Source organism: Rana temporaria, chromosome 4 (assembly GCF_905171775.1).
Source record: "Rana temporaria chromosome 4, aRanTem1.1, whole genome shotgun sequence".
NCBI lineage: Eukaryota > Metazoa > Chordata > Amphibia > Anura > Ranidae > Rana > Rana temporaria.
In genome coordinates, this window is record NC_053492.1 from 353,105,812 (window position 1) to 353,131,769 (window position 25,958).

The 25,958-nt window shown below is 43.6% G+C and overlaps 1 protein-coding gene across 8 annotated transcripts in view; it reads right to left on the reverse strand.

Moving 5' to 3' along the window:
- The window catches only part of UTRN (utrophin), a 910,930-nt gene that overhangs the window by 691,258 nt on the left and 193,714 nt on the right, over positions 1-25,958 (reverse strand). For all 8 annotated transcript variants that reach the window (XM_040350827.1, XM_040350824.1, XM_040350828.1 and 5 more), the window contains 2 exons: positions 22,033-22,148; positions 13,150-13,313 (listed from right to left, as the gene is read on the reverse strand). In XM_040350827.1, the coding sequence (XP_040206761.1) occupies positions 13,150-13,313; positions 22,033-22,148 (280 nt within the window). The remainder of the gene's footprint in view (positions 1-13,149; positions 13,314-22,032; positions 22,149-25,958) is intronic.

The following is a 25,958-nucleotide window of genomic DNA, read 5'->3' on the forward strand; positions in this document are numbered from 1 at the left end:
CCACTGGAAAGCCTCCTGTCCTGGAGGCGACTTGAAGTTGTCTTGTACTGTCCTGGAGGCAACTTGAAGTTGCCTTGTAAGTTGCCTCATGATTCATACTCAAGTCGTGTCCAAGTTGCCTCCCTTAGGCCCCTTTCAGACTGGGGCGGGAGATGCGGTGGCGGTATAACGCCGCTATTTAGCGGAATTGCCGCGGGTATCAGCCGCTAGCGGTGCGGTATTAACCCCCGCTAGCGGCCGATAAAGAGTTAATACCGCCCGCAATGCGCCTCTATAGAGGCGCATTGCGGGCGGTATTGCCGCGGTTTCCCATTGTTTTCAATGGGAAGGAGCGGTGAAGGAGCGGTATACATGCCGCTCCTCTCACCGCTCCAAAGATGCTGCTGACAGGAGATTTTTTTGTCTCCCGCCAGCGCATCGCCTCAGTGTGAAAGCCCTCGGGCTTTCACATTGAGTCTGCAGTGAAGGAGTTTTTCAGGCGCGATAGCAGCGCTATTTTTAGCGATGTACCGCCTGAAAAACTCCTCAATGTGAAAGGGGCCAAAGTCGTGCTGGAGGTCGTGTTGCCCCTGTGTGAATCGGCCCTTACTGCTAATAAGTTTGCAATACAGGGAAAGGAGCACCCTCTGAACCCTTTTCACACTGACTGATTTTTAACATCTTTAAACTTTTTTCAGACTTTATCTTGACTCTCCTAAGTGTTTTTTTTGTTTGTTTTATATATATATAACAGAACTGATAGGACTAAAATAAAATGTGGATGCATCTGTCAGATGGGTTAAGGAACTGATTAGTGTATGACATCATGTGCACCACTTTGTTACTGAAGGATTTTTGTCAATCTATCCTAATTTCATTTCTACTGCCTTTATAGGACTTTTCAGAGTATTTTACTTTCAAAAAACATTTTTATTCTGCTTCTAAACCCTGAATTTAAAGTGGTTCCAAATGCGCAAGTTTTTTTTTTTACTTTCATGTGTTCTATGCATGAAAGTAAAAAACCTTCTGTGTGCAGCATCCCCATCCAGCCCCCCAATATTCATCTGAGCCCTATCTCAATCCAACAATGTGCATAAGGGCCTCTCCTCCCTGGGGACTCTGCTGCCTCATTGACTGAGACAGCTGCGGGAGCCATTGGGGGCGTGTGAATGGTCACGCAGAGCCGCCGTTCAGGAGTGCGCCTGCTTAGGTGCCCCCATTGCTTGCTCTGGGGACACTTGGTGGGAGGGAGGAGTTAGGAGCGCCAAGGCGGGAAGAGGAGGATCCAGGCTGCTATTTGCAAAAACCACTGCAGAGAGCAGGTTAGTATGCCATGATTTTTTTTTTTTTTTAAGGAGATTTTAATGCCACTTTAAAATATGTCCCTAAACGTCCTAATGTGTATGGACACATACAGGCAAACCACAAGACTCCTGTAGAAGCAGCTTTTCTTTAAGTCAGTGTGGATGGACACTAATATGGCAAGGGGCAAGCAATAAAAATACAGTAGTAGGAAAAGATTAGAACAAATGATTAGAATCTTTGTGACGTCCTGGTCCCCTATTCATTTTCCTGCTGTGAAAAGAAAAAAATTATCACCCTTCCCAACCTTTACATTTTGCAGTTCTCTATGGGACAAGATACATGTAATTTGTCCCATCTGTGATGTCAGATAGGAAGCCTACCCCCTCTTGATGTGCAGGCATGCTATTTTTAGCGGCGCTTTATCGTCAATTTCGAGGCGCTATTCAGCCGATAGCAGGGCGCTTTTATGCCCACGCTAGCGGCCGAGAAACGGTTAAAACCACCACAAAGTGTCTCTGCAGCGGTGCTTTGCCGGCGGTATAGCTGCGGTGGCCATTGATTATAATGGGCAGAAGCGGTGGAGGAGCTATTTTTAGCGGTATAGCGCCTCGGTGTGAAAGGGGTCTAAAAGAAGAAAATGCTCTTTAAAGCAATGTTTCTCAACTCCAGTCTTCAACAACCCCCAACGGGTCATTTTTTCAGGCTTTCCATTATTTTGCACAGGTGATTTGATCAGTTTCACTGCCTTAGTAATTACCACAGCCATTTCATCTGAGGGAAATCCTGAAAACATGACCTGTTGGAGGGTACTTGAGGACTGGAGTTAAGAAACATTGCTTTAAAGCATGATCAGTAGCATAGTGCTGTTGCAGTGTAATTTGTCCCTTTCTTTGATCTAAAATACCTGTTCCTGTGTCCCTGTGTGTGCTGACCAAGGCAATCATGGCTACTGATCCATGATACCGTAGTCAGTTTACATGCCTCTGTCATCCCACTGTGTGTACACAGTCTCTCCCTCTCCCCCTCCCCGCCTGTCATTTCCTAGTCTGTGTGTGAGAGCCGATCTCCTCCCCTCCTTTCCCCCCTCTTCCTGCCTCTATTTCAATGTAATAAACAACACAATTACTTGTATCCTCTCTGTTTTAGCAAGATATTCAATACGGTATGTCAGTTTTTTTTTAATTATAATCCTAAATATCTTTTTGCACAGCTCCTCTGTGCTGTCATATGACCTCCCTCTACTGGCTGGCATCAGTAGGGAATCTCAGCCCCTCCTGCTGCTCTTCTTAGATCCGTGAAGGAGAGCAGAAAAAGATCACAATACTGCACAGAGGAGCTGTGCAAAAAAAGGATTTAGGATTATAATTTAAAAGAAACACAAACACTGCACTTTATTTCTTTCTAAAACAGATAGGATACAAGTAATTGTGTAATGTGACTTTACAACCTCTTTAAAGTGGAGTTTCCATCCCAAATTTTTGTTTTCATTATTGTGCTCATTAGACCTAAAAAAGTAAAAAAAAAAATTGTTTTTTTTTTACTCATCTGGAAATGCCTGTTGCTATGCGGTTCCACGAAATCTGCCTTTGAAAGCACCTAGGATTCTGACATCATCTCCCTCTAATGCTCCTGGTTAATGTGTGTCATCATTTCCCAGGATGCAGTGCGCTGTCCAATTATCACTCCCCATCCAAGACTTCCAGGAAGTAAGTGCTTGTGGGCTTCACAATGCCCACAAGCAAAATGACAACAGTGTAGACATAGTTTTATAAACTATCTTTTTTGAATATCTATGCGGATCGGTGGCGGATTGTAAAATAGTAAGTAACCGGATTTATATTATAAAAACGCAGGATGAAAGGACATACATTTAAAAAATGCTAATTGTGGTTGGAACTCCGCTTTAACTATTTGCGAGATTGGCCAACAAACATATACATAGATCTAGTGGTATTGAAACCTGAAAAGCACTGGTGCCTGTGGAGTTTAGGGCATCTCCATATCATGAATTAGATCAGCAGGACCAGGGCTTTTTTTCAGCGGGAACGCGGGGGAACGCAGTCCCGGCACCTCCTGGACTGACTGTATGTAATGGCAAGGGGTGCTGTGGTGTGCTGCAGGGTACTGATGCTCACTGCTGGGGATCTATTTTTGCAGGGGGGTCTATTGTTGCTGAGGAGATCTATTGTTTCTGGCGGGGGACCTATTGTTGCTGGGGGGTAAGTTGTTGCTGAAAGAGATCTACTGTTGGGGGATGGGTTTATTGTTAATGGCTGCCAGAGAGTCTATTAATGCTGGCTGTGCAGAGATCTGTGGATGCTGCTGGGAGTCTATTGTTGCTGGGGGGGGATTTTGTTGTGGGTGGTCCATTGTTGTTGGGGGATCTATTGTTGCTGGCTGCAGGGGATCTATTTTACTGCTTTTCTTGATATCATTACCAAATTCCATACAAATTACTTAGCACCACAAATATATACTTGGTTCTAGATTGTCCAAAAGGGGCGGTACTGGGAGGTGGGTAGAGGGCGGAGAAAAGGGGTGACCCTGGAAAGGGGGAGTTCCTGCACCTATTGTCTGAGAAAAAAAGCACTGAGCAGGACCATCATTACATGTATGGAAATCTGGGGGTTTTCTATGGTGCCAGTGAAAAAAATATTTGGGGTTATATGTTCTCCATAGAATAAATAGCCGAGTAAACAGTTTATTTGCTTATTAGTTACTTTGGGCCAGATTCACAAAAGGGATACGACGGCGTATCTGCTGATACGCCGTCGTAACCCTGTTTCTATCTATGCGACTGATTCATAGAATCAGTTACGCATAGATATCCCTAAGATCCGACAGGTGTAATAGTTTTACACTGTCGGATCTTAGGATGCAGTACCGCGGCCGCCGCTGGGGGGATTTTGCGTCGTAAACCAGCGTCGGGTATGCAAATTAGCAGTTAGGGCGATCCACAAAATGTTTTCCCGTCGTTACATCGCCGCAAGTGTTCGTTTGCCGTCGCAAAGATAGGGCACCTTTTAAACTTAGTACACCATGTAAAAGTATACCCGTCTTTCCCGCGTCGCTTTCCATTTTTTTTTAAATGTTTTATTTTTCCTGGCGCAAGTCTTTTTTATCCGTCGCGATTCACAAAACGTCGGCGCGTCGTAACTTCGCGCAAAGCACGTTGGGAAATTTACGATACACCGCCGCAAATTTCCAGGTAAGTGCTTTGTGGATTGGGCACTTAGCCAGAAAATTTGCGGCAGTGTAACCTAAATCGGTTACGTTACGCTGCGCCGCCTGGCTGTGAATCTGGCCCTTAGTTTTAAATATTTTAATTCAAGCATCTTAAAAATATAAAAATGTGGGCTTAGCTTTTCAATGCGAGAAATGTCTTTATTCTTGCAGGGTTACTCCTGGTAATAAGGCAAGTTTTTTCCAGCAGAATGTATACACATGAGCATGTATTTTTTTTTATTTCTGGGAATAAGCTTATCGCATATAATACATGCTGGAACATGGAGTACACGCCCGGTTGGTTGTATCACTGCTGTCTAACATTTCAATGAATTCATTTTTAATAATGCTCTTTACAAGCTTGTAAACAAGGGTGGGGGAGCAGGCAACAGTAGACTTTAAAGAGATTGCTCCATTAGACACAAAGTCACTTCAAATGTAAGGCGCTATTTCAGCAATTAAATGAAATATCTATATCTTTAATAGACTGCAAGCAACATTATGCTTTGGGAAGCAGTTCACACAACAGAGAGACATCTTTAATAAGTGGTACTTTGAGAGTGCCCAATAATTCCTAATCTTTTAATTGTTCAAAACTGATACCTTGGGGTCTCTTAAATTTTAGTGGTTACAATGCCACGGTCAGGAAGGAAAAATGTCGGTCACTAGTGATCGTTTCTTTCTGAAAGTAGTAGTTTCCCGGCTGTCTCTGGCTTCACTACTTCTAATTACAGTTCTGAAACAAGAATGCACTAAGCCCTGGTTCACATTGATGCTACATTGAAATTGTGCTACTTCACTTGTAGTAGAAAGAAGTGCGATTTCAAAGTAGCAAGGTCAGTGCGATTTCAGGTGCTACTTGATAGACATCTGTGTGGCTTCATACACAGATGTCTATTAACCACTTAAGCCCCGGGCCAAAATGCAGGTAAAGGACCAGGCCCCTTTTTGCGATTCGGCACTGCGTCGCTTTAACTGACAATTGCGCGGTCGTGCGACGTGGCTCCCAAACAAAATTGGCGTCCTTTTTTTCCCACAAATAGAGCTTTCTTTTGGTGGTATTTGATCACCTCTACGGTTTTAATTTTTTGCGCTATAAACAAAAATAGAGCGACAATTTTGAAAACAATTCAATATTTTTTACTTTTTGCTATAATAAATATCCCCCAAAAATATATATAAAAAAAATTGTTTTCCTCGGTTTAGGCTGATACGTATTCTTCTACATATTTTTGGTAAAAAAAAAATTGCAATAATCGTTTATCGGTTGGTTTGCACAAAATTTATAGCGTTTACAAAATAGGGGATAGTTTTATTGCATTTTTATAATTTTTTTTTTTTTACTACTAATGGCGGCGATCAGCGATTTTTTTCGTGACTGCGACATTATGGCGGACACTTCGGACAATTTTGACACATTTTTGGGACCATTGTCATTTTCACAGGAAAAAATGCATTTAAAATGCATTGTTTATTGTGGAAATGACAGTTGCAGTTTGGGAGTTAACCACAGGGGGCGTTGAAGGAGTTATGTTTCACCTAGTGTGTGTTTACAACTGTAGGGGGGTGTGGCTGTAGGTCTGACATCATCGATTGTGTCTCCCTATAAAGGGGATGACACGATCGATGCAGCCGCCACAGTGAAGCACGGGGAAGCCGTGTTTACACACGGCTCTCCCCGTTCTTCAGCTCCGGGGACCGATCGCGGGACCCCAGCGGCGATCGGGTCCCGGAGCTTCGGACTGGGTCGCGGGCGCGAGATTGTCGCACCGATTAGAACAGTGTCATTGCCGCCAATAGACTGTGACTTGTCATGAGATTTGATCTCTCAAATCGCATCAATGTGAACCTAGGCTAATTGTCAGCAAAAGTAATGCCCTGTACACACGATAGGTTAGTCTGATGAAAACGGTCTGATGGATTTTTCCGTTATCAGTTAAAAAAACGATCGTGTCAGAACGCGGTGACGTAAAACACAACGACGTGCTGAAAAAACGAAGTTCAATGCTTCCAAGCATGCGTCGACTTAATTCTGAGCATGCATGGATTTTTAACCGATGGACGTACCCACAGACGATTGTTTTTTTTTTCTATAGGTTTTTTATCCATCAGATAATTTTAAAACAAGTTCCTATTTTTTTAACCTATGGATAATTAACTGATGGGGCCCACACACGATAGGTTTGGTCTGATGAAAACGGTCCATCAGACCGTTTTCATCAGACTAACCTATCGTGTGTACGCAGCATAAAGCCGCGTACACACGATCAGTCCATCCGATGAGAACGGTCTGAAGGACCGTTGTCATCGGTTAACCGATGAAGCTGACTGATGGTCCGTCGTGCGTACACACCATCGGTTAAATAACCGATCGTGTCAGAACGCGGTGACGAAAAACACAACGACGTGCTGAAAAAAATGAAGTTCAATGCTTCCAAGCATGCGTCGACTTGATTCTGAGCATGCGAGGATTTTTAACCGATGGTCGTGCCTACTAACGATTGGTTTTTACCTATCTGTTAGGAATCCATCGGTTAAATTTAAAGAAAGTTGGCTTTTTTTTAACCGCTGGTTAAATAACCTATGGGGCCCACACACGATCGGTTTTGACTGATGAAAACGGTGCATCAGACCGTTGTCCTCTGTTTAACCTATCGTGTGTACGAGGCCTAAGAATTCCTCATATCACTCTACTTGATCTCAGTTAATGACTTACAGTGGTATTAAACTCCAAACCAAAAATTTAATATATTGCAGCTTACTAGACATTAGATGTGATGGCTGCATTCGTTTTATTTTTTAGAGTTTTTCCCTGGTGATCTGGCCAGTAACACAATTCCATTGTTAAAGTGATAAAGTGGATAAAGGAGCAACAGAGACAGCAGCTTTGCTAATCTGGGAAGGGGGGTAGTGTTATATGTAGCTAAATTCCAGCAAACACTCTTTAACAACTTAAGACCCGGACCAATATGCAGGTAAAGGACCTTGCCCCTTTTTGCGATTCGGCACTGCGTCGCTTTAACTGACAATTGCACAATCGTGCGACGTGGCTCCCAAACAAAATTGGCATATTTTTTGCGCTATAAACAAAAATAGAGCGACAATTTTGAAAAAAAAAAACAATATTTTTTACTTTTTGTAATAAATAAATTTATAATAAATATCCCCAAAAATATATAAAAAAAATATTTTTTTCCTCAGTTTAGGCCGATAGGTATTCTTCTACATATTTTTCGTAAAAAAAATTGTGATAAGCGTTTATCGATTGGTTTGCGCAAAATTTATAGCGTTTACAAAATAGGGGATCGTTTAATTGCATTTTTTACATTTTTTTTTTTTTACTACTAATGGCGACGATCAGCGATTATTTTCGTGACATTATGGCGGACACATCGGACAATTTTGACACATTTTTGGGACCATTGTCATTTTCACAGCAAAAAGTGCTATAAAAATGCATTGTTTACTGTGAAAATGACAATTGCAGTTTGGGAGTTAACCACTAGGGGGTGCTGAAGGGGTTAAGTGTGACCTCATATGTATTTCTAACTGTAGGGGGGCGGTGACGTCATTGATCGCCTTTCCTTATACCAGGGAACAGACGATCAATGACAGCGCCACTGTGAAGATTACACACACCTCTCCCCGTTCTTCAGCTCCTGTGACCGATCGTGGGACTCCGGCGCGACCGCGACCCACGGCTAGGCATTTAACAATCACGTACAGGTACGTGATTGTGCCCAGCCGTGCCATTCTGCCGACGTATAACGGCGTTAGGCGGTCCTTAAGTGGTTAAGCAGTTACAGCAACAGGTTCTTTATTTTATTTTTAATTTTGGAATAAAGGTTTAATGTAAATGAATAAAATATGATCATTGTAAGCCCAACTGTCAGTGTTAAATGGTTTGTCTCAACCCTCTGTTATATCTGCCGGACAGCTTGTTCTGTAAAAAAAACTTGCAGGGCTATGTCAATTTTAGGACTGGTTGGACAAAAATAAATAAAAATCTTTGGCACATGAAATAGCTTCAATATGTATGTATGTCAAATGTATGTTTTACTTGTTTGCCTGTAGTTCAGCTTTAGGCCTCGTGCACACTGGACGTTTTCACAGCTGCTGTTTTTGGCTTCAGATGTTTTTTTCTGCAGAAAATAAACTCTGCAGCATGTTATCCTATGTGTCCATGCACACCTAGGTTGTTATCAGCAGTTTCTGGCAGGGGCGTTTTCTGTCTGAAAAAAAAACCCCTAGAACTAGTGGGTTTTGAGACGAGTTTTTCAGCTGTAAAATAGCTTGAAGTCTGAAAAAAAGCTGAAAACCGCTTAACCGATTGTCGACCGCTGCACGACGATATACGTCGGCAGAATGGCACGACTGTGCAAAGGGATGTACCTGTAGGTCCCCTTTAAATCGCGGCACCGCCCGTTGCGTGCTCCGTGAGTGTGACTGCGGGTCCTGCGGACTCGATGTACGCCAGGTTCCCGTGATCATGTCACGGAGCTGCAGCACGGGCAAGGCATTTTCCTGTTCTGCCTAGTTACAGGACAATGATCACTGCTCCCTGTCATCGGGAGCAGTGATCACTCTCGTGTCACTTGTAGCCCAGCCCCCCCCCCACAGTTAGAATCACTCCCTAGGACACACTTAACCCCTTCATCGCCCCCTAGTGTTTAACCTCTTCCCTGCCAGTGTCATTTACACAGTAATCAGTGCATTTTTATAGCACTGCTCGCTGTATAAATGTTAATGGTCCCAAAACAGTGTCAAAAGTGTCTGATGTGTCCACAATAATGGCGCAGTCATAATAAAAAAAAAATGATAAAAAAATGCCATAAATTTAGACGCTAAAACTTTCAAACCAATCAATATACGCTTATTACAATTTTTTTACCAAAAATATGTAGAATACATATTGGCCTAAACTGAGGGAAAACATAATAGATATATATTTTTGGAGGCTATTTATTATAGCAACAAAATTTTTAAAATTGTCGTTCTATTTTTGTTTATAGCGCAAAAAAAAAAAAAAACTGCAGAGATGATCAAATACCACCAAAAGAAAGCTCTATTTGTGGGGGAAAAAAGACGTCAGTTTTGTTTGGTTGCAACCTTGCACGTCCACGCAATTGTCAGTTAAAGCAACGCAGTGCCCAATCGCAAAAAATGGCCCGGTCATTGGGCAGCCAAATCTTCCGGGGCTAAAGTGGTTAAAAATGCCAAAAAACTATGAAAAACGCAGCTATGCCCATGTTTATCAGCGTTTTTGAGCCATAAGCTTTTATAGGAGTATAGATTTGCTATTAAAAAAAAGCTAAAAAAAAAACGCTGAAAAACTCACTCTAATGCCGCGTAGACACGACCGTTTTTCATGACGAGAAAAATGCCATTTTTTTAAATTGGTCGTTAAAAACGGCCGTGTGTAGGCTCCAGAGCATTTTTCTCTATGAGAAAAATGGCCATAAAAAATTTAGAACCTGCTCTTTTTTTTTTTTCATCGTTTTTCACGTTGTCGTTTTTCTCATCGTGAAAAACAGTAGTGTGTAGGCTTTAAAGACGGGGGGAAAAACGTGCATGCTCAGAAGCAAGTTATGAGAAGGGAAATTTGCATAATCAGCCCAAAGGGTGGCACCATTTGAATGGAACTTCCCCTTTATAGTGCCGTTGTACGTGTTGTACGTCACCGCACTTTGCTCGAGCATTTTTTATCACGACCGTGTGTATGCAAGGCAGGCTTGAGAGGAATCATGTCGAGAAGAACTTTGTTTTTTTCCATGACATGAATAACGGTCTTGTGTACGCGGCATTAGGCTACAGCTTTCTATAGCTAACGTAACTGGCTTTTTTATAATGCCCAGTGTAAAAAGCACGTTTTGTCCATGCAAGAAATTTGCTTTCATTCCCATAAACCTACCAACATGACAGTCACCTTTCTTCTCTCGCCTACTGCTCAGTTTAGCTGGCAGACACAAAGAAAATACCCAGTGCTTCTGGATATGAAAAATAATGTATGTGGCTCATTCCACTGTGCTGAGAAAATCAGCAAGATGAAAATTTGTCATATCAGGAGAGTCCATATCCTTGTGTAAGCTACTTTATGGATGTGTATCAATAAAGGCAGGGCTTTTTGTCAGCGGGAACGCGGGGGAACGCAGTTCCGGCACCTTCTGAACTGACTGTATGTAATGGCAAGGGATGCTGGGGTGTGCTGCAGGGTATTGATGCTCACTGCAGTGGATATATTTTTGCAGGGGGGGTCTATTGTTGCTGGTGGGGGACCTGTTGTTTCTAGAGGGGTCTTATGTTGCTGGGGAGGTCAGTTATTGCTGAAAGAGATCTACTGTTGGGGGAGGGTTTATTGTTGATGGCAGCCAGAGAGTCTATTAATGCTGGCTGAACGGAGATCTGTTGATGCTGCCGTGAGTCTATTGTTGCTGGCGGGGACATTTTGTTGTGGGTGGTCCATTTTTGTTCTGGGGATCTTTTGTTGCTGGCTGCAGGGGATCTATTGTATTGCTTTTCTTGATATCATTACCAAATTCCATATAAATTACTTAGCACCACAAAATGATACTTGGTTCTATATTGTCTAAAAGGGGCGGTACTGGGAGGTGGGTAGGGGGCAGAGAAAAGGGGTAACTCGGAAAGGGGGAGTTCCTGCACCTATTGTCTGAGAAAAAAAAAGCCCTGAATAAAGGTATATATATATATATATATATATCACATTTTCTTTGATCAGCTAACTATGGCGCACACAAATATTTCACATTTACTATTGTCAGTCATCTAGTGAATAGCTGGGATCCTAAAGCGACAGAAATGCCAGAAGTTCTATTTTAGCGACAGAGTTGATTTTATAGCGTTGCTGACAAAACAGCCTGTTTACAGAGCAAAATAAGTGTAGCTCAGATTACACAAACAGCTGAATGCTTTGGAGAGGTGATGTATTTTCTCCTCCCTCCCTCCATCTGTCAACCTGCTGCGTATACACTGTACTGAATTTCAATTGTATAGAGTCTGAAAGTCAAAAGCTAATTCTGCTTTTACCAGTCTCTATTTCTTCTCCTAAAGGCTGTACACACAGGCCGAATTTCGAAGGGGCATGACCGAGAAAGGTCTGATAGGCATCCGTGTGTGTTCTAGTCGGGAGACTTTAGAGAGAATTGACTAGAACAACTTTTTGCCCCCTAGAAACACCACATATGAGCTGGTAAACTGTAATCTTCAATCAGAAGGCCAGAGCAGGGAGGTTATCCTCCTGGTTTTGCAATATGGCAGAGATGCATGAATCACAAAAGTGCTGTTTATTCAGATGTATGCATTGATAGGCTTTCTTTAAAAAAAAACAATTAAAAATAATGATTAAAGTTACATTTATAGGCCAAACAAACTGATGCTGGAACACTGAGATGCTTCCCCTATCCTCATGAGTATAAAAGCACTCACGAAGCAGAACTTGAGCTGGCCAAGTATAATGGCGTGTCTCCCATTCTGCTCAGCTTTGTCAGTTGTCATCACACTGCAGTTTACGATGATCCTCCACAAAGCAGTCTGGGAAAGCATGCCAGCAGTACAAGAGCCTGCTCCTTATATATTACAAAGTCGCATAGCTGAGGAATGAGCAGACACACTGTCATTTCTAAGAAATGCTGGTATTCTCTAATTATGAAGACAGTGGGGGATCAGTCTGCTGAGGATTAACAGAGCACGAGGAGTGAAATGAGCTGAGAATGAGGATTAGAACACAAGAGGTTGTCTGAAGTTTAAGGAAAGAAAAGTGTACTATTGTAAAATGTAGACAAGTAGAATTTGGGCTGGATTCCCATCCCCACTGAATAACAGGGTTTCTCACACGCAGGGTTTCTCAGGTAATCACCTTACTGCTAAGGTAGTTTGGTGGACTAATGCACTACAGTAATGCCGAATGAATAACCTATGTACAGAGAAGGTGGGTTGTTTTTAGTGTACGCACTGCAAGGTTTAATTTTCAGTAATGACTAGTGTATACCGTATTTATCGGCGTATACCGCGCACTTTTTTGCCCTGAAAATCAGGGCAAAATCATGGGTGCGCGGTATACGCCGATACCCGCTTTCCTGCACCGAGTTTTGAATACTGCGCCGACATATACCGAGCGCAGTACACTCGGGTATAGTCGGGCAGTCTCGGCTCCTTCCGCGCTCACGTCCTGGACGTACAGGACGTCAGCGCGAGAGTTGCCGAGCATTGCCGACAATACACGAGTGTACTGCGCTCTGTATATGTCAGCGCAGTATTCAAACTCGGCGCGGGAAACGAGCAGGGAGGACGCGAGGACGCCGCAGAAGGACGCCGGACCCGACGAAGAGGACACCCGAAGCCGCAGAAGGACGCCGGACCCGACGAAGAGGACACCCGAAGCCGCAGAAGGACGCCGGACCCGACAAAGAGGACACCCGAAGCCGCAGACGAATGCCGGACCCGACGAGGCCGCCGATGGACGCCTCGCAAGACACCAAAACTGTAAGTACAAAAAAAAAAATTTTCCACAGGATTGGGGGCAACTTTAGGGGTGCGCGGTATACGCGGGAGCGCATTATACCGCGATAAATACGGTACTTTTAACATTCATATACAGTATATCATATTAGTACTATTAATTACCTGTTGTTTTGTGAAAGGTATGTCCTCACATGCTCCCTTGTATCTCCTAGGAAGAGTCTCCACCTCATGGATATCATCCAGGGTTACTTCATGGGGAAGGACCTCAAAAAGGGATGTTAGGTACATAAGTATGGATTTCTTATCAGGCAGTGGCACTGCTACATCTGTAGAGAAAACAAAAGTGAGAATATTTTAGAGACAGACTGAAAAGAATATGCTTTTCAAACCTGAAGCACTGAATTATATGGCATTTGTCATCCACATTACATTATCTTCACATAACTGGCTGACTGATGAGAGAGATACATTTCTAAGATTTCAAAACTTGAAAATGTGATCCTTCACTTTTTTACACACAATACTCAAGCTGTTTTACAGGTTATTTTATATTACTTTCTCAGCCTCAAAGATACCCATTAGATAACAATCATTTTTTAGTATATAATGTATTTTTCTTCCTGGATGACTAACTTTTTAGTGTATATTCCCCACTTTAGTTCTCGCACATGTATATAATTACTGGAGCACAGCAATTCTTACATTTCTGGAATTGGTCTACTGATTCAGCCAAGCAATACATATGTTGGTTTTTCTTTTCAGATACAAACAAAGTGTTATTGATGATGATATTGATGAGATTTTATTTTTCAAGCAGTTTCTAGATAAAGCTGTAACACACCTGATGCCTCGTACACACGATCGGTTTTCCCGGCGGTCAAAAGTCCGCCGGGAAAACCGAGGGGAAAACCGAGAACCTGCTTGGTTGCTTTTCCCCCATGTACACACGGCCGGTTTTCCCGACAGGAAAACTGCCATGAGAGCTTTGGTCAGGAAAACTGGCTGTGTGTATGCTCCACTACAGCGTTTCCCATTGGAAAACTGCAGAGCAAAAAAAACGCAGAGAATTGCAGCGGGAAAAAAGAGAATAAGTTCTCATTTTTTTCTCACAGTTTTCCTGTCGGGAAAACTGCTATGGAGCCGGCCGGTTTTCCTGACCAAAAGTAAACATGGCATTTTTCCCATCGGAAGGCATAAATCTGACCAATATAATTTTTCAATCAAATAGTGTAATGTAAATAGGAATAATGAGATTTTTTCCAATGATTGGTCCTGTTAGGAATGACCATTATGATTCTACAAAGTATCAAGTAGTTTTAAAAAAATAAAAAAATAAAAAAATAAAGGCTGTTTTTTATTTAAATGCAACAACAAATACATGTATTAAAAGCTGGGAAAAAATATAACATTTATGTTTAAAAATGGAAATTAGAAACCATGCAGTAAAATAATAGCTAAGGTTAGCTAGGGAGAGAAGGAAAATGTTATTTGTGGCTGATTAGGCTTAACCAAGGGTCAATGGGGTGTTAATTGTAAGTAGGGTTGTCCAGATACCGATACCAGTATCGGTATCGGGACCGATACCGAGTATTTGCGCTAGTACTCGTACTCGCGCAAATACTCCCGATACCAAAATAGAATACTTTTTTTTTTGTGACATCGAACGCAAATTGGATGGCACCATTGGATGGCACTGATAGGTGGCACTGGCATTGATTGAATGGCACTCATAAATGGATGGCACTGATAGGTGGCACTGGCATTGATTGGGTGGCACTGATGAGATGCACTAATAAGCTGCCTCCCTGCACTGATGCACTAATGGGCACTGATAGGTGGCACTGGCTAGCTGCACTTTTGGGCACTGGCACCGATGAGCTGCACTGACAGTGATCACTCCTTCAATGATATGTAGTTTTCCAGTACCGTATGCTAAAAAACAGCCCCACACCATGATGTACCAGTTCTTCATAATTCTAAAGAAAATATCTTTGGTCTGTATTGTGGTTTGAAAACGGTCACATGACATTAAAAAAAAGTATCGGTATTCGGTATCGGCGACTACTTGAAAAAAAGTATCGGTACTTGTACTCGGTCCTAAAAAAGTGGTATCGGGACAACCCTAATTGTAAGGTGGCTTTAACTGACTGGTCAAAGGTGAATGTTTTAATCTGCACATATATGAGACAGAGTAAATACAATGTAACAATAATTTTCTTACATTGTAGTTGTCATTAAAGGTTTAGAACACTGAAGCTGCTGCTGTGATATAGAACAAATTCCAGTTGACAGCCAGGACTCACTAGCAATAGGGGCTAGACGAGCGGCGGTAGATGAAGAGAAACAGGTCGCTAGGTGAACATACTATACTCCTTTAGTAAATCAAACCCAATGTCTCTCCACTAAGTAACCACTGAACACCAAGACCTTCCAAGGACAGAAACAATGGTATATTCCTCCTACCAGTGACACCAACAAGGGGGACATTTTTTCCTCCCTCTCCCTAACAATGCAACATATTCTTCACCCTACTGACATGGAGAATAGGACATTTTGCTATCATTGACAAAAACATTAGGGTATTCTAAAGCCCTGTACACACGATCGGTTTGTCTGATGAAAACGGACTGATGGACCGATTTCATCGGACGAACCAATCGTGTGTGGGCCCCATTGTTTTTTTCCCATCGGTGGAAAAAAATAGAACCTGTTTTAAATGTTTATGGTTAAAAAAACGATAAAAAAAAAACGATCGTCTGTGGGGAAATCCATCAGTCAAAAATCTACACATGCTCAGAATCAAGTCGAAGCATGCTCGGAAGCATTGAACTTCATTTTTCTCAGCACGTCGTTGTGTTTTACGTCACCACGTTGGACACGATCGGATTTTTAACCGATGGTGTGTAGTAGGGTTGTCCCGATACCACTTTTTTAAGACCGAGTACAAGTACCGATACTTTTTTCAAGTACTCGCCGATACCGAATACCGATACTTTTTTTTAATCTCATGTGTCAGTATTTTTTTTTTTTTTTAAATCTTTAACACTTTGTTTTTAATTTTTTACAATTTTTTTTTTATTTTTTTTTTACAATTTTTTTAATTTATAATGCTTTCTTTTTTCATAAACTGAAACATTGTAAACACAGGTTACGATGTTTCAGTTATGTGAATGGACAGAGTCAGTGATTTACCGGCTCCTACCCCGCTCTCCATCCTGACAATTCCAGGGGGTGGAGGAGAAGCACCGAAGGGGAGAGAAACACGGCGGAATGCACTGCGGGATACACGAAGGGAGAGAGAAACACGGGGGACATGGAGGGATACACGGAGAGAGAGAGAGAAACACGGCGGGGGACATGGAGGGAGGAAGACAGACTGCAGCAAAATGGAGGGGGGCTGGAGGAGGACACGGGACAGTCAGCGGTGATCGTGTGTGGGGGAGTTATAAGCACCAATCACCGCTGATTTTAAAGCAGCTGAATGCCGCGCGGGGGGAGGGGGTGTAGAGAGAAGCAGAGAAATTACTTTTAAGCGGTGATCGGTGCTTGTAACTTCCCCACGCACTGATCACCGCCGACAGTAGAAGTATCGGGTGAAGCATCGGGAGCATTTGGCCGAGTACAAGTACTCGGGCAAATGCTTGGTATCGGTCCCTATACAGATACTAGTATCGGTATCGGGACAACCCTAGTGTGTAGGCAAGACTGATGAAAGTCAGCTTCATCGGATATCTGATGAAAAAATCCATCGGTACATTTTTATCAGACGATCCGATCGTGTGTACAGAGCATTACAGTAAACCTATGGGCAAAACAAATTTTTCTCATGCTGGATAGCATAAGAAATGGTTGTAACTCCTCCCTGACACCTGAGTCCCATTGGGAGGATTTCCCTTCACTACCTGTTCCATAGCTAAAACCAGAAGAGAGGGACAATGCCTACAAAGTAAGGGAATGCCTGGTTGTCACCAGGGTCACCAGAACTATTGTCCCCGTTGAAAGCTTTTCTCTCTATTTTTGCTCTGGCAACAACCCAAATTTCACTTTCCCGCTCAGTGATAATTGTACAAAGGACAAATAGAGAGGATGAATCTCCCTAACAACGGAGCAGACAGTGATAATAACTGTAAAGGTCCCTCTTCACTCTATCCAAAATGAAGTGTAAAGTTACACTTTAATCCCACTGACACCGAAGAACATATTTTTTAACCCAATGACACATATTCTTCCTCCCATTGACTAATGAAATGGGAGCATTCTTTCTCCCACTGATCACTAACATGGTGACGTTTTCCACTGCTGCCCATGGGATTTTCATGGTGATATGCTGCATTTTCCACAAGCTCCTCTCCCTTTTATAGTCTTAACCACTTGCTTACTGGGCACATATACCCCCCTCCTGCCCAGGTGAAATTTCAGCTTTCGGCACTGCATCGCTATAACTAACAATTGCGCGGTCGTGCGACGTGGCTCCCAAACAAAATTGACGTCCTTTTTTCCCCACAAGTAGAGCTTTCTTTTGGTGGTATTTGATCGCCTGTGCGGTTTTTATTTTTTGCGCTATAAACAAAAAAGTGAGACAATTTTGAAAAAAATACAATATTTTTTACTTCTTGCTATAATAAATATCCCAATTTAAAAAAAAAAAAACATTTTTTTTTCTCAGTTTAGGCCGATACGTATTCTTCTACATATTTTTGGTAAAAAAAAAAAAAAAAATCGCAATAAGCGACTGGTTTGCGCAAAAGTTATAGCGCTTACAAAATAGGGGACAGAATTATTTTTTTTTAATTTTTTTTTTTTAATAGAAATGGCGGCGATCTGCGATTTTTAATGGGACTGCGACGTTATGGCGGACACATCGGACACATTTTTGGCGCCATTCACATTTATACTGCGATCAGTGCTATAAATATGCACTAATTACAGTATAAATGTGACTGGCATTGAAGGGGTTAACACTAGGGGGTGAGGAAGGGGTTAAATGTATCCCTGCTTAGTGTTCTAACTGTGGGGGAGGGGGGGTGACTGGGGGGGGACCGATCTGTGTCCCTATGTACAAGAGACACAGATCCGTCTCCTCTCCAGAGACAGCGCCGCTGTCTCTGTGTAAAACGGCAATGAGAGATGATCTCATATGTTTACATATGAGATCCTCTCTCATTGGCCGCACAGATCGCCTCGCGAACGGCCACTCTGATTGGCCGTTCGCGGCGATCTGTAATTGGCTGTGTCCGAGGGACACGGCCAACACAGATTTTCCCCGCAGTGCGCTCTGGAGCGCGCGCGGTGACCGCCCTAAGGGGCGGCCGTCAATTGACGGCAGTTTGGAAATTGGGATCCGCACTGTAGCCGTCAATTGACGGCAGGCGGATCCCAAGTGGTTAAAGAGGTGGAGGTATACATATGTGTATCCCCCTTGGAGAGGTCTTCTGTCTCACTTAAGCTGGTCATACATGGGTCTGTTTTTTTTTTATCATTCAATCAGTGGGTTGAACAAAAAAAAATGACCAGATTCCCCCATTGACACATGCTATGTGGATGTAGGAATCCTTCCCGCTGTGTCAGTGGCGGAATTATAGGGGTCGCTGAGGTCGCCATGGCGACCGGGCCCCTTGCTGTAGGGGGCCCTCGAGGGCCCCCTGTATACAGTGCTTTGATACACGAGAATCGGAGACGAGCTCCCGTTCCCAGGCCGAGCTGTAATCGGCACTGTGCGGGGAGCTCGTCACATTCATTACAAAGTGAAAGCACATTGAGTGCTCTTTGTCTCCCCCTACAGTGCAGTACCCGGCAGGAAGAGCTGCTAAGGTAAGACTACCATTGTTTATCTACTGTGTGTGTGTGATGACTTCCTTTATATAAAAACTTCCACTTTATGTGTTGCATAGCATGGTTAGAGGCAGCAACTTCTTGTCAAGAACAATGCAAGTTACAAACCCAGCAGTGTTTGTGAAGCCAGCCAGACCTGCTGCCAGTGTTAAATGTGCCCCCTGGTAACTTCATAAACAAGCAGTCATTTCCAGCACACGTGAAACTGGCCAAATCTCCTGGATCAAGCTCCCTTTTCTGGAATAAAACATACCACCATATAAAAAGAGTAGCATTATCAAGTTCCACTATTTGCAAGGCTGTACATCCATGGTCCAATGCATTCTGCTTAGTGTGACCGTTTCCAAAAAGGTACACAGGGAGCCTGTGTGTAAACTATAGGTAGGACATTGGAAAGCATAAAATATAGAACATTTTGTGTGTTCATGTGTGTGTGTGTTCATGTGTGTGTGTGTTCATGTGTGTGTGTTCATGTGTGTGTGTGTTCATGCGTGTGTGTGTTCGTGTGTGTGTGTGTGTGTTCATGCGTGTGTGTGTTCGTGTTCATGCGTGTGTGTGTGTTCATGTGTGTGTGTGTGTGTGTTCATGTGTGTGTGTTCATGCGTGTGTGTTCATGCGTGTGTGTGTGTTCATGTGTGTGTGTTCATGCGTGTGTGTGTTCATGTGTGTGTGTGTGTGTTCATGTGCATATGTATGTATGCGAGTGTGCATGCCATATGTGTATGAATGTGTGTGTGCATGTGAACATGTATGTATGTGAGTGTGCATGTATGTGTTAGTGGCGGTGCGTCCATAAGAGCGCAGGGCATCGCCCCCCTCTCTCCAGCCACCCCCTGGCTGCGTTTGATGGCACAGTGACTGCGTTTGATGGCACATTGGTTGCATTTGATGGGCACAATGACTACATTTGATGGGCACAGTGTCTGCATTTGATGGGCACAGTGGCTGCATTTGATGGGCACAGTGGCTGCATTTGATGGGCACAGTGGCTGCATTTGATGGGCACAGTGGCTGCGTTTGATGGGCACAGTGGCTGCGTTTGATGGCACAGTGGCTGCGTTTGATGGCACAGTGGCTGCGTTTGATGGCACAGTGGCTGGATTTGATGGGCACAGTGGCTGGATTTGATGGGCACAGTGGCTGGATTTGATGGGCACAGTGGCTGCATTTGATGGGCACAGTGGCTGCTTTTGATGGGCACAGTGAGACTGCAATTTTTTTTTTTTAAGAATTTTTCAGTTTGCTTGCACCCCCCCCCCCAAATGTTGAGCACCAGCCACCACTGGTTTATATATGTGTGCATATGTGCATTTATATATATGTATTTAAACAGTGTATGTGTATGTATGTGTGTTTACATGACCCCCTACTGTATGTGTACAATTAGAACCGATTGTTTATTTATTTTTTGCTTGTTCATAGTACCAGCAAAAAATTGCTCTTCCACTGAAAAGCAATCCATGTTCAGAGGCATTTGACAGCTGGTAAAGAGGCAATGTGTTGCCTCCTGACTGCCTGTTTTAACCCCTTAGGCCGTGTACAGACGACCAAACATGTACGATGAAAACGGTCCGTCGGACCGTTTTCAGCGTACATGTCTGCCCGGGGATTTCTGTATGGTGGCTGTACTCACCATCATACAAAAATCCGCGCGTAAACAATACGCGGGGCGTGGCTGCCAGTTCAATGCTTCCACGCATGCGTCAAAGTCATTCGACGCATGCGAGGGATGGCGGGCGCTCGGACATGTACGGTAGGTCTGTACAGACGACCGTACATGTCCGAGTGGGCAGGATTCCAGCGGTCTGTTTTAAAACAAGTCCAGAAATATTTGCCCGCTGGAAAAAGGCCCGGCGGGCAAATGTTTGCTGGAATCCTGCCCGCTCGGGCCTACACACGACCGAACATGTCTGCTGAAACTGATCCGCGGACCAGTTTCAGCAGACATGTTCGGTCGTGTGTACGGGGCCTTAAATGCATCATCGCTAAGCTGCAATGCACACAGTTGCAGGGTGGTTGCATTGCAGCCCCATTCACCTAGGGCAGTGATGGCAAACCTTGGCACCCCAGATGTTTTGGAACTACATTTCCCATGATGCTCATGCACTCTGCAGTGTAGGTGAGCATCATGGGAAATGTAGTTCCAAAACATCTGGGTTGCCAAGGTTCACCTTCACTGACCTAAGAGTATACTTCAAGTGTGCCCTGGCTGGAAAAATATTGAGAAACACTGGCATAGAGGAACCAATCTCTCCTATTTCCTCCTGCAGCCGCTGAATGCCTGCAGGAGGGAGAAGAGGAGAAGCAGGGGGAATGGAGAAATCGGTTCCTTTATATGCAACCACCCACTAGCAACCGGGTCCTGTTGTTCCGCCACCGAGCTCGGAGAAAAGAGCCCTGTCCAGGGGGGTCAGGGGGGCCCTTCATGGTTTCTTGCATCGGGGCCCTGAAGGTTCTAGTTACGCCACTGCGCTGTGTAATTGTAATCTGACAGCAGGAAGATTCCCCTGTCATCAGAATACACAGCTGAAGTCTATTGCCTGCGGTGCTGATCTAACGGAAATATATTGACAGGGCTGTTGATTGGTAGATCAACTTCTGTTGAACCCCAGCAGCCATACAGTGATCAAAATTTGGGTGATCCTTGCTGAGCTGGCTGAAGTTTCAATCCATGTATGGCCAACTTTACCAAAAGGCAATGGCACAGTAAATGAAGGATATACTGTTTAAAGAGGGCACAGACAGAAATAAAACTCTAGTTATAACTCTTCCCCGAGCTGTTTACAAAAACTGGCTGAAATTTCCCTGTAGGCACAGGAATTCACTTTTACTTTCTACAAGATGATGAAAAGCTTCTGCAAATAAAATGCCTATGATCTTTCTTTAGCACCTTCTCATTTCGTTTTCACTCTCACATTCTTTTCTGTGTCTGTCATACCCTTGATAAAGCTAATCCAGCACAATACAACAGATCTACCAAATTCTATCCCAAGACTGGAATTTAACAAAAGTCCTTCACCAGAGTATATTTCTTCTAAGTAACACATTTTTACCCAGAAGCACAAAAACCACAAGAGGATGAATGTAGCTGAAAAGCCAAGAGCTGTTCTGTATGTAAAAATACTGCTCATCCAACAAGAAAACTGAGATAAGAAGAGGCGGTGCAGTTGACATGCATTGCAATAAAATTCCAGAACACTTCTGCAACATTACCTTCAGGGTCAAGCAGCTTTTCAATTCCCAAGTGCTTTTTTGCTATGCTGAAGGCATGATCCAGTCTTTCAAGTGGAGAGAGCCTGGTAACTTTTTCCCAGCTAAACAAGTCAGGTCTGAAATAAATAGAAGAATTAGCATAATAAGCATTAGCACAATACATACAAAATGAGAAAGCCAATGAATACATAAAAAATACTTTTTTTAAACACACATATATTTTTTTTAAAAAACAGCAAAGAAAGATGCTCTCTAATGCCGCGTACACACCATCACTTTATGTGATGAAAAAAAACTACATTTTTAAAAACGTCACTTTAAATGACCGTGTGTGGGGGAAAACGTCGTTTTATGTCTTGTAAAAAACGACAAAATTTTTTTTAAGCATGCTTCAATTTTATGTGTCGTTTTTCAAAACGTCGTTTTTTGTTTCACAAAACTTGACCGTGTGTAGCAAAAAACGACGTTTAAAACAACGTTTTTAAACCCGCGCATGCCCAGAAGCTAGTTATGAAGCGAGCTTCAATGGAAAAAAGTGGTGAACGTAACCTCGCTTTACTAGAGTATTGTGAAAAAACGATGGTGTGTAGGCAACTTCGTCTTTGAAAATTGAAGTTTCAAAAACGTTGTTTTTTACTTCACAGAAAATGTTGTTTTTTTTCATCACAAAGTGATGGTATGTACACGGCATAATGCAGCAGCTGATTAGCAGCAAACATGGGAATTTCACATACAATCTAATTTGATAAATTAAGAGTCATTATAGGAAAATGTGGTTTATATTTCTAAATTCATCCTCACTGTGTATTTTTAGCAAGTACATATTTTGAGGTAGAATTGTAAAGTTCACCTAAAAGTTATATTTGATGTACCTTTTCCCATAAAATTGATATCAAATAGTACAATCAGCCTTACTGCCAAATGACTGCTGAAAAATTTAAAAAGATAGGCCACCAAGAGCAGAGTGCTCAACAAACCTAACAGGCCTGATGAAGCCTGCCTACTTTTACTAAAAGAACAATCACTGCACTGCACAATATTGAGTGGGCTCAGTGTTGCCAACCGTCCGTATTTTTACGGACAGTTCGTAAAATTGGGCACTTTTTTCCCCCGTTCGTAAATGTCCGTGGTTGCGGGAATGTGCCAGTAAAAATAGCCGAGATCGGTTCAGCTTGGAACTGTGCATGGAGATTGGAGGCAGGGGGTGATTAAGGCAGGGGTGATGGTGGCTGCGGTGGCACCGCAGAGGGGGATGGAGGCAGGGGGCAATGGAGGCAGGGGGTGATTGGAGGCAGGGGATGTTAGTGGCACCGCAGAGGGGGATGGTGGCACTGTAGAGGGTGGGGAGTGGAGACAGGGGTTGTTGGTGGCACAGCAGGGGGAGATTGTGGCCCTGCAGAGGGGGGTGAGGGCAGGGGGTGTTGGTGGCAGAGGGGGATGGAGGCAGGGGGTGATGTGACTAAATAATTTGCCCTTATTAAATCGAAAATAACAAAAATATGTTTATTTTACCTTAATATCTACCTTAAAGCAGTGGTTCACCCACACTAACAACATTTTACCATTAAATTAGGCATAGTAGCGCGAGCTACATTATGCCTGTATTTATTTTTTTATCCCCGTACTCACTGTGCAATCCTCTATAGAAGATTCCGACTCCCCGCGGGGAATGGGCGTTCCTATCAAGAGGGAGGATGATTTACGGCCGGCTATGGCACGTCACGCTCCCCGAAGATAGCCGGAACAGGTCTCGGCTCTTCACGGCGCTATACGGCGCCTGCGCACAGACTATGCGCAGGCGCCGTGAAGCGCCAAGTCCTATTTAGGCTATTTCCGGAGAAGCGTGACGTGCCATAGCCGGCCGTCAATCATCCTCCCTCTTGATAGGAACGCCCATTCCCCGCGGGGAGTCGGAATCTTCTATAGAGGATTGCACAGTGAGTACGGGGATAAAAAAATCAATACAGGCATACTGTAGCTCGCGCTACTATGCCTAATTTAATGCTATAAAAAAAAAAATGTTTCATTAGGGTGAACCACCGCTTTAAATCACATTGCTATATGCCTAGCATACTTTTTTGTAGCCTAAATAAAGGGATTTTTAATACAGCTTACCTGTAAAATCCTTTTCTTGGAGTACATCACGGGACACAGAGCGGCATATTCATTACTATGTGGGTTATATGGAGTACCTTCAGGTGATGGACACTGGCAATCTCAAACAGGAAGTGCCCCTCCCTATATAACCCCCTCACATAGGAGGAGTACCTCAGTTTTGTAGCAAGCAGTATGCCTCCCAAAATGTTCCCCAAAAGAGGGGTGGGAGCTCTGTGTCCCGTGATGTACTCCAAGAAAAGGATTTTACAGGTAAGCTGTATTAAAAATCCCTTTTTCTTTATCGTACATCACGGGACACAGAGCGGCATATTCATTACTATGTGGGATGTCCCAAAGAAATGCTTTTAATGAGGGGAGGGAGACATCTTCCCAAGACAAAAGGATTTAATTTAGAGGTATACTCAAATAATAATAATAAATCCAACTTAGTCGAGAACAATTAAACTTAAAATTTAAATTTTAACTCAAGGGTGCCCCCGATTCTGAGGGTCTTAAATCGCAGCCTGCAGCACTGCCTGCCCAAAGGCTGTATCTGTATTCCTTCTTACGTCCAACTGGTAAAATTTAGTAAACGTGTGGACAGAAGACCAGGTTGCCGCTTTGCATACTTGAGCCATAGAGATCTGATGGTGTGCTGCCCAGGAGGCGCCCATGGCCCTGGTAGAATGAGCCTTGACTGACAAAGGAGGAGGCAACCTCTTCAAGCCGTAGGCCTGAGTAATTAACTGTTTAATCCATCTCGAGATGGTGGATTTTGCAGCTGCCTGCCCCTTCTTGGGCCCATCTGGCAAAATGAACAACACATCTGTTTTCCGAATCTTCTCTGTAGCTTTAAGATAGGCCTTCATGGCCCTGACAATATCCAAGGTATGCAGCAACCCCTCCTTTCTGGAAGTAGGCTTCGGAAAGAAGGATGGTAGTACCAAATCCTGGTTCAGGTGAAAACTGGATATAACCTTTGGTAGAAAGGAAGGATGAGGACGGAGAACCACCCTGTCCTTATGCAGAATAAGATATGGCTCCTTACAAGATAAGGCTGCCAATTCTGACACTCTTCTGGCGGAAACTATGGCGACCAGAAATACCAACTTCCTTGTTAGTAAAACCAAAGGAACTTCAGCCAACGGCTCAAAGGGCTGTTTCTGTAGAGTTGACAGAACAAGATTCAAGTCCCATGGACAAAGTGGTGACTTAACCGGAGGATTAATACGGAAGACCCCCTGAATGAAGGTCTTAACCAGCGAGTGGGTGGCCAGCGGCCTCTGAAACCACACTGACAAAGCTGAAATCTGTCCTTTGATTGTGCTTAATGCCAGGCCTTTATCCACTCCTAGCTGGAGAAAACTTAACACTCGATCGATGGTATACTTGCGGGAAAGCCATTTCTTGGATTCACACCAGCCTACGTAGGCCTTCCAGACCCTGTAATAAATCACCCTGGAGACCGGCTTTCTAGCCCTGATCAGGGTAGAGATTACCTGCCTAGACAGCCCTCTACCCCTGAGAATCAGGGATTCAGCCGCCAGGCCGTCAAATTTAGACGCCGTAATGCAGGGTGGAGGATCGGGCCTTGCGAGAGTAGGTCTGGCCGTAGAGGAAGCGTCCAAGGGTCTCCCACTGCCATCTTTAGGATTAGTGAGTACCATGCCCTCCTGGGCCATGCTGGAGCTACCAGGATGACTGGTTTGTGCTCCACCCTGATCCTGCGTAACAGGCGGGGTAGCAATTGTAGCGGGGGAAAGGCATAAAGAAGTTTGAACTGATGCCAAGGGCAAACCAACGCATCGGCTCCGCAGGCCATAGGATCC